A 9699-nucleotide genomic window follows, 5' to 3' on the forward strand; every position below is an offset into this window, starting at 1 on the left:
GTGATAGCAGGTTAACCACTAGTGTATGTGTGTGATAGCAGGTTAATCACTTGTGCATGTGTATGTGTGTCTGAAAACAGGTTAATCACTAGTAATAAAAACGACCACCTTTTAAGAAAAAAACTGCAAAGCATCCAATCATCAAAAACGGTCAGAAACGGTCTGTAGTCAAGTGAAGGGGAGAAACAAACCCAGCGGACTTTATTTACAGTACTATTTGAAACGGTTCATAGATAAGACAGTTCTTAACATGAGCCAGACAAACGTGGAGATTCTTTCAAAAGTGCCATATGATCTTAGGCGATATATATCAGTTTAAATTGAAGCAAACTTCATGTTTTAGCCAAACAATGATTATGGTCGCATGCGGGAGACTTTTTACAGGCAGCCAATTTCCTGAATTTCAATTTTCAAAAGCGCCCAAAAATGTCCTTTAGTTGTGGAGTCACCTCAGCTATGCCTTTGACCGTTTGCTGCAGATCTGTTTATAGGGAGTGAATTAACATATCTGTAATCAAATTAGGCCAAACCTGCAGCACGACCTTCCCAGTTCTACGGTCACGACCTGTTAGAAACGGGCTGCCGTCAAACATGCTGATTTTGGTGTATTTTTACAACAAACAAAACAACCCACAGCACTCCTCATTGGCTCACATTTGGCTTGTGAATTTACAATAAATATTGACATTAAAAAAGTGAATATAATTCAGTTAAAAAAAAAAAAACAGTCATCGACTATCAACACAAAGAAACACTATACATTCCAGTAAAATGTACAATGCAGCAACGGGTGCATGGCAACATTGAAATATGAACCCTGCAGAGGGAGAAAACCACGCGGGGGTGCTCGAACACCACACGCAGACTAACGCTGCCCGCGCTGCTGTATGCAGTAGTGAGAGAAACGCAGTCAACAGGAGACGGAACAGGGCTGATTTATGTGGTATCATTTGGCATAGGAAAGGAGTGTGTTATACTTGAGGACATGGCTAGGGATCAGTTTAGGGAAAAAGTGAAAAATGACTCATTTAATCTGCAAATTGTTATTTGATTTTAACAAGAGGACAATGAAGTAATTTAGTAGGGATGAAATTCGCCCATCTGACAAGTTTCAGTAGCCACACGGGGGTGTCCTCGGTGATTCCTGCACTGATGTACTGAACATTGCGAGTGAGACTCCCAAGCTGAGGGGGCTGTGTAGCACCTTACTTCATTATGTTACTTACATACACCACACTTGAAGAAAGTCTCGACGAAACAGGTCCATGACCACACAAACAAAACCCCCAAACAAAGTCATCATTTTATGACAGATTATTTAACTTGGACCATTTCTTATTTAATTATTTATACATTATTAGACTATATGAAGGTGGGAAATGACAAAAAAAGGAAGAATGGGTTTTTTAACCAAAGGGAGTACTGTTCTTGTGTTGGTGACAAGATTGTTTACAGGGTTACAGGATGATCATTTACTGGCCAGAGTATCAGATCCAGTCAACATCTTGAGCTGAGGGTCTAAGAGGGCTGGTGGCACCTCACACTGCAGTATGGGGGCAGGGGTGGGGCGGGGAGATTGTATGGGTCTACTGCATACATGCTGGAGAAGGTCCAGTTAGCCAAACTGGAAGAAGAAATTTCCAGGTCCAGATGCTACAGGAGAGAGAACAAAACTGCCTAAGTCTATAAACAAATATACAGCATGTGTTAATCCAGTTATGGCAGATGTAACAGTTATGGACATAAGAACAAACTGATGACATGCATAACCAAACAGTCTAATCTGAGGAACACTATGGAGCTATTATTCTTCCTAAAAGTTGTAAACAAACAGGACAGATTCTGTAAATATCAAACTATTTGCAAACAAGAAACAGTTTACAAATTCAAAACACGACTTACAAATACGTGATGGCTGTAGATGGTACAATTTTGTTGTTGTTGATGGTTGTTGGTACACTTTACAAGGGAGCGTTTGATTAATTAGAAGTCAAAGTAAATGTCTAACTACGACACATATTACACTGTGATACTGTAGGTGCACAAAAAACAACTATGCAGTTATTAACATTTTTGTTGTTAAATTTGCGTCAGCCCATTAAGTCCACACATGCACCTTCACTCAAATGTGTTGGACAGCTTTCAAGAAAAAAGCGGAAAAAAGAAAATTGGCTCCAACGAAAAAAAAAAGAAAAAAGATTGATGCAGAATGCAGAGTTTTAAGACATGGCCTTATAAATATTTATTTACTAAAGGTAAAGCTGTGTGCTTAGCTCGTAGAAAACAGCTGTCTAAGGATTGCAATTTGACTCTCAACCATTACAAGAGTAAAAGTGCAGAGACCTACAAGAACAAGACTGATGCAGAGCAAAAACATGCATCTGAAGATTTGATAGCAAAACTGCAAAGGCAGCCAGGATTTATTACAAAGCTGCACTCATGCACTGCATTTAATTTAAACCAGTGAAATCCATTTAACCTTCTCTGTGACTATTTCATTCCTGTTTTAACTTCCTCTCAAAAATAATGTACCATAATGTTTTAATAATGATCTAATAAATCAACCGTATCTTGTAAAGTGTACCAACAGCACCCCCTACTGATCAGGAGCAATGAATTTGTATGAGTCAGTGTGTATTTGTGAGAAAACCTCACCAGAAGGTGCTCCTGGTAAAAGTGTGGCAAAGGTCACATGATCCACAAAGGACAGTTGTACATATTTGTGAATCATGACATGGGAATGTTTTTGGAAAACATATTAGTTAATTGTGATGTATCTATTGCGCTTTGTGTTTGTAAGTTGGGTTTTTCATTTGTAAACTACATTGTATTTGTTTGCAAACAGTTTGATATTTACTGAATGTGCCATTTGTTTACAACATTTTGGCAGCATAATAGCTCCATAGAATACAGCCAACAGTACAGTGTTATTGTTGGGGTCTACATGGTCTGGAGTGGTAGGGTTAGTGTGTTAGGGGTCTGGAGTGGTAGGGTTAGTGTTAGGGGTTAGGGTCTGGAGTGGTAGGGTTAGTGTTAGGGGTCTGGAGTGGTAGGGTTAGTGTGTTAGGGGTTAGGGGTCTGGAGTGGTAGGGTTAGTGTTAGGGGTCTGGAGTGGTAGGGTTAGTGTTAGGGGTCTAGATCGCATGCCTCACCTTCGAAACTGAAACCACCTGGGCCACCAAAGAACGCTTTGAAGATGTTGTTGGCATCAAAATCTGGAAGATTTGATAATAGGATAATTATTGAACAGTATAGCAATGAGCTTACACATTTATTACTAGAGACTGAAATGAAGAATAATCCTAAAAGAAGTGGCTAGGTTACTCATGTAGTTTAATTTGATGTGAGAAACATAGAGCCATGTTAACGTGCTGGGTGAGAGTGAGAGGGACAGACCCATGTTCATGTCGTCATCCTCTAGATCGTGACCACTGTCATAACGGGATTTCTTCTTGGGGTCAGAGAGCACGGTGAAGGCTTCTCCCACTTCCTTAAACTTCTTCTCCTCCTCCTTCTGCACCTCTGCACTTGCACCACTGTGCCGGTCTGAGGGGGGGGTTGTAGTAACATCACATCAAAAGAAAAGATAGACAACAGAACTGATATCAAACAGAGAATCCCAACAGCAAGAATTCCATTGATGGCACTGGGAAGATTCATGCTGGGCTGAGTTCGAGCTGATATGAACAATGTTTTACAATGATGAGTGTTAATGATATTTCTGATGTTTGTGCATGGGAGACTCTACCTGGGTGATGCATCAGGGCTCTTTTGCGGTAAGCCTTTTTGATTTCATCTTCGGTGGCGTTTTTGTCCACTCCTAAAACTTTATAATAATCTTTCCTTCTGCTCTTCTTCAACTCCAGCTGAGCCGCCTTCAGCAGGTGTTTGTGTTCTGAAGGACATAAAATCAACTGCTTCAACTTCGTGCTGTACAGGTGAATGATCCCTAACCACAATGTGTCCCTGTACAGGTGAGTGACCCCTAACCACTATGTGTGCCTGTACAGGTCAGACCTCACATGCTAACCTCTTTACCCTAACCTTACCCCCAGCCCCAACTTTGACCCTTACCTTTAGTCTTCTCTGTCTGGTACACCTTCTCATAGTCCCGCACAGCCTCCTCATACTGCTCCGTGTCCATATAACTGCAGGGTTACAAACAGCAATCAGAGGCCTGCGTGCGCACACACGCACGCGCACGTACGCACAAGCACTCACACAGGCAAGAACAAGCACTCACACAGGCACGCACGCACGCACAAGCACTCACACAGGCAAGAACAAGCACTCACACAGGCACGCACGCACGCAGAAGCACTCACACAGGCAAGAACAAGCACTCACACAGGCACGCACGCACGCAGAAGCACTCACACAGGCAAGAACAAGCACTCACACAGGCACGCACGCACGCACAAGCACTCACACAGGTACGCACAAGCACAGACACGCGCACGCACAAGCACAGACACATATGCACAAGCACAGACACACACACACGCCTCACCACTGGGCTCTCCTCAAGTATGCTTTAACATAGGACTCGTCCAGTTTAATGGCCTTTGTACAGTCCTCTATGGCCTGCTCCAGTTTCTTTAACTGGAAGACATGGGATGGAAGACTCCATTAGTTATCCATTTTCCTTAAAACTCTAACCTTGTGATTTATAACTCTAAAATTGACACATGCCATAGCGCTATAGAGTAGACAGGGTCCTGAAACTGACTCAGGTATAAGATGTTGCTCAGAATTCAGTATGCGCAGTGTGTGTGGTGACACATTCCAGCAATCATTTGTTCTCTTTGAGGCATGTGTGGAGTCACTTTAAATAGATCACACTGATCTGGTCTCTTACTCAGCTCTCCCTTCCATGAACACACAGAAGCACATGGACACACACTCCTGCTGTCTGTAGCCCGTGAACATACAGGCACACACTCCTGATCTATACAGCCCATGAACACACACACACTTCTGCATGCAGGTTTACAATACAATCATGTGGTAAATCTGCTCTAATAGTAGACCAAAAAGGTACGCAAAGATTTCCTTAATTTACAATTTCAAAATTGCTTTGATAGAAACTCCAGGTATAGGGAAATATACCACAATGACTTACACAAAGTGACCTGAAGGGAAGTGAAAATGCCCTAGAGCGACAATGGCTTCCTGCATGTTTTAAGAGTTAGTCAGGGTTACGGTTAACCCTAACCCAAGGCTGTACCAGCTCACCTTAGAGCCGACCGTGGCTCTGTTGCAGTAGAGCTTGGCGTTGGTCTTGATGTTGTTGGGGTCGATGGTCAGGGCCTCAGAGTAGAGCTCACAGGCCTCCTCAAAGTTGCCCTCCTTAAACGCCTGGTTCCCCTCTTCCTTCTTGGCCTTCAGGGCTTTTGCATTCTGCAGTTAGCCAAAAAAAAGAAGAAAAAAAACATGGTGGATATTTTGATCAAGCCTGCCACAATAATAAAACTCTATAGTGGGAGTGATGACATCCTCTACACAGCACAGTATGGCTGAACGTGTCCCTACAGGTGTTGGGAAGAGAATTTGTGAGTGGATCATTCGTGAGGACTCACTCTACAGGCCAGGCGGGCTTTCTCATGGTCGGGCGCCATGCGCAGTGCCTGAACGAAAAACTGCACAGCCTTGTCGATGCAGTCCTCATAATAGAGACACAGACCCCGCACATACAGGGCGTCGCCATTTGTGGAGTCCAAGCGCAAGATATCACTGCAGGAGAAAATGTCTGTATTTACTACTGTAAGATCAAAGTCTGACAGGTTTTTAAATTAAATTTTTTTAATTTTCTTCATTAAAGTAAAGTTTTTATAGGACATATTAGCTGACTTTCATCATCAGTATAAGAAGTAATGATGGAAACAATGTTTGGAGATGCCATTATACAGATACCTGGCAACAGACTGGGCTTCTGGGTAGCGGCCGAGCAGCGCCAGGCACTCTGCCTTCAGCACCTTAAACCTGTGACACGCAGAAGCTGACTCCAGTGCTCGATCCATACAGAACACCACCTACACACACACACAAACAAACACACAATCAGCAGCACTTCACTTTGTAGTGTGCTTCACAAGCAGTATGATGTATAAATTGGATTGTACTTGTGACTGTGTATATTTGTGATCTGTAAAGTCATGTCAAAGATGAATTTCTGTCTAAGCTCCGAGACAATAAAGATCCATCCATCACCATTCTGAAGTCCCTTTTGTCAAATCCAATCTCCGCCATCCGCTCATATTCCAGGACAGACTCTGCATTCTTCATCTACAGGACACAAATCACATCACACACACACACAACACTTTACCCAAGCAAATCCATGAAGAAAAAACTGAGAAAAATCTTTATACATGTCACCACAAAATATACCAATTCCAATTGCATGAATCCACCATTGGCTAGTCATTTTGTGCCAATAGGTAGAGCATGATTATAAGTGCTGTGACAGGTGATCATACTTCCTGCTGAGCCTGGGAGTTGTCGGGCTCCAGCTCCAAAACCTTCTGGAAGCAACGGCTGGCTGCCATAGCATTGCCAAGCAACAGGTGGCATTTGCCCTCCCGTAAGTGACCCTGGGGTTAGAGGATGAGTGAATGACCACACACACACACACACACACACACACACACACACACACACACACACAGTCAGAGATGGGAGGCATGCAGCTGTGTGTGTATCCAGGATTATTTGTATTATTACTCTACTTTGCGAGAAAAGCACTGCTCATTTTATTGTTTTTGTTCCCCACCAACATGAAACTGTACTGGGACATTCTGTCCTTAATGCTAAAGATTTCCCTGGCTATGGTTGACCAGCTGAGTGGTCTCTCTCTCTCACCTTCATGAAAGTGTCATCCAGCCGCACAGCCTGCTGGGAGTCCTCCAGCGCCTCCCTGTAGCGGCTCAGCATCATCAAAGTGGCTGCACGGTTGCCGTAGTAACTGGCATTCTTTGGGCACATGTCTGGTAAAGGGAAAATAAAATTCTGAACTGTCCAATGAGAATCTGCAAAAAACCTGCATTTCATCACTAAGAGAAAGTCAGGGTTAGGGGTTAGGATAGATAAGGGTTAGGGAAGTGGCACTTGGCTGATTCTTCTCAGTGTATGTTGAACTTTCAAAAAACTAGGTGTTGCCATGGTGAAACATTCTATTTTGGTTTTAGTATTAGAAGATCCTGATGACATAAGAGACTAAAGCTGTAATATGCATTTATGCGCACAACCCAATTAATACAGACTCCTTCTCTCTCTCTCTCTCTCTCTCTCACACACACACACACACACACACACACACACACACACACACACACACACACACAGTCTTAAAAGTTACATACAGAGGTGACCATTTAGCCATGCTGTGCTAATGTGTCTGTGGGGAGGACAGACACTTAAAAAAAAGCTTCAAACTGTAGTGTGAATGTTTATATCATTCTATATACGATATATATGTTCTATATACGTATGTTCTATATACGATAGAGAGAAACACTAGAAAAGCATGAATGCATAAGAGCTCAGAGAAGAAGAGAGTGAGCTTGTTACCGATGGCCTTGGTGTAGCAGCTGAGGGCTTCAGAGTAGTGCTTCTTTATGTAGTACACATTCCCCTGTTCTTTGCATCCTTCGGCTTCCCTGGATACATGCAGATACAACATGACGAGCAGAGACCAGAGACAACAGAACCCAGAAGTTAGCTGATGAGCATGCATCTCTTCACTACTCCCCTAACTTCTCTTCACTACTATGTGAAGCCTAACCCTAATTCACAGTCTCTACCACAGACGGAGTATATCCGAACATGGGCCCAAAAAGCCAAAATGGAGAATCCCTGCTAACGTCATATTTTGACTGGTAGGAGAAGAAAAAGCTTTGTATGTGTGAGTCTAATGGCAGAAATCCATTGCTTTCCAAAGTTTGGTATCGCAGCCAACTGTGTGGATGGAAGGCAGCAGAGTGGAGGATTAGGGTTAAGGGAGAGTTAGGTTTGAAGGTGAGGTTTAGGGTTAACGGTAGGATTAGGGTTATGATTAAAGGAGTTGAAGGTGAGGGTTAGGTTTGGGGTTAGATTTGAGGGTGAGGAATAAGGGAGGGTTAGGTTTGGGGGTTAGGGTTAGACATTCACTTTCAAAACGGTTTCTTGGGGCACCCCTGTCATGCATGCTTGCATATGACTAACACTGCCTGTCGCCATGACAACATATAGATTGGCAGAAAACAGTAACACATGCTGTAGCTAATGTATTGCAACCCTTAGGTGTTTGATAATTGAACACAGCCTGGCTACATAAGAGCCACAGACTGGATGAGACCAATCTCAGATTTAAGTGAAAAAATTGTACCATACACAGTGACAGCATTACCATATAACATCCAAGGACAGAGGACCCAGTTAATTAGTAGGTAACAATGAACTAGAGTAAACAATTGGTTGTGACTGAAAATTATTGTTGGTATAGTGTTAACTATTATACAAACAGTAATAGTTACTCGTACATGTGTGCACGTGTTTATAATCTGATATGAATTCAAACATTAAAAGAATTCCAATAAATATACCAAGGCGGTGTAGTCTATGTCCATGAACCACGAGTAAGCAAAAGATTTGTATCTAATGTCGCGAGGGTCTATCACATTTCTCTACAGATTTCGCCTTTAGTGAAACTGATATTCACACTAAGTAAACGTCACACAGCTGTTACCTGAGGGGGAAGTCATGTCATACACGAAACGTCCTTGGGGATAATGTTACATTCCCAAAACGGATCAGACAACCCGCGTTATGTTGGAACCTCTGCAAATGTTTTGCAATGTAAGGTTGAGGTCTGTACCTACGTGGATAGGGAAGGGTTAGGGAGGTTGGCCACCTACCTCGTTTCTTAGATGAACACGTAGCTAGCTAACGCTAACATCCAAACAATGCTAAACAGTCTGTGAAAGCTAGTTAGGGTTAGGGGGCTAGTGTTGGGAGTTAGGGGGCTAGTGTTACCCTAACTCAGCGGGGCTGGCCGACATTGGCAGCGAGCTGAATTTGCTCGCAGACAGCACACGTACCGGAGAACCGAGTCGACCTAGTTTCTAGCTCATAAACCACACAACACAACAACTTGCACATTTGACAAACGTTAGCACGCACGCAGCTGGACAAATCAACCGCGCTTTGAGCGAAGAAGCTGCGGGACCGTGTGGTCGCTTCGGCCCTCAGCCTAACAGAAACACGACCGAGCAGCGAGGCCCACGACGCCCTCAACTCACTCCCGTCATCGCGTGTTTGATGTGGGCCGTGTCAGCTAAATACAGAACCTCCCGGACACATGGAGAATGTTCTTTTTTATTACTTAGCACTGTACTCGTCTGTACGCTCTTAAAAATTACCTTTCCAGCTCTTCGTCGCTGAGTAGCTCCATCTCCGGATCCGCAACCGCATCAAACTCAACCGTCGCCATTTTGCTGCCGAGGGGCGGAGACAGACGTGCCGCGAGGGACGCGTTCACGCGACAGACGCCCCGTCTTCTGTCGCGTCAGCAGTGCGTTCGACTGCGCAATCCGTCATCGATGTGGACACAGTATACCAAATATTAGGACACTCTAACAACTACATATACACGGAATTATGGAATAATTATAGAATTTAGTCAATTACAAAATGGTCCCAATGAACACAAGTGATTGCGTT

The 9699-nt window shown here is 43.4% G+C and overlaps 1 protein-coding gene across 1 annotated transcript; it reads right to left on the bottom strand.

Moving 5' to 3' along the window:
* Positions 1-168: 168 nt before the first annotated feature.
* Positions 169-9578, bottom strand: dnajc7 (DnaJ (Hsp40) homolog, subfamily C, member 7). Its single transcript, XM_076995450.1, has 14 exons — positions 9399-9578; positions 7570-7658; positions 6862-6986; positions 6480-6593; positions 6211-6285; positions 5914-6032; positions 5580-5733; positions 5236-5400; positions 4511-4602; positions 4075-4148; positions 3749-3895; positions 3397-3546; positions 3153-3215; positions 169-1653 (listed from the first exon to the last, which is right to left on the bottom strand). Exons 1-14 carry the CDS (start codon positions 9467-9469, stop codon positions 1616-1618), a joined length of 1476 nt encoding a protein of 491 aa, XP_076851565.1. The 5' UTR covers positions 9470-9578; the 3' UTR covers positions 169-1615.
* Positions 9579-9699: the final 121 nt, after the last annotated feature.

The sequence above is a fragment of the Brachyhypopomus gauderio genome, chromosome 2 (genome assembly GCF_052324685.1).
Source record: "Brachyhypopomus gauderio isolate BG-103 chromosome 2, BGAUD_0.2, whole genome shotgun sequence".
Taxonomy (NCBI): domain Eukaryota; kingdom Metazoa; phylum Chordata; class Actinopteri; order Gymnotiformes; family Hypopomidae; genus Brachyhypopomus; species Brachyhypopomus gauderio.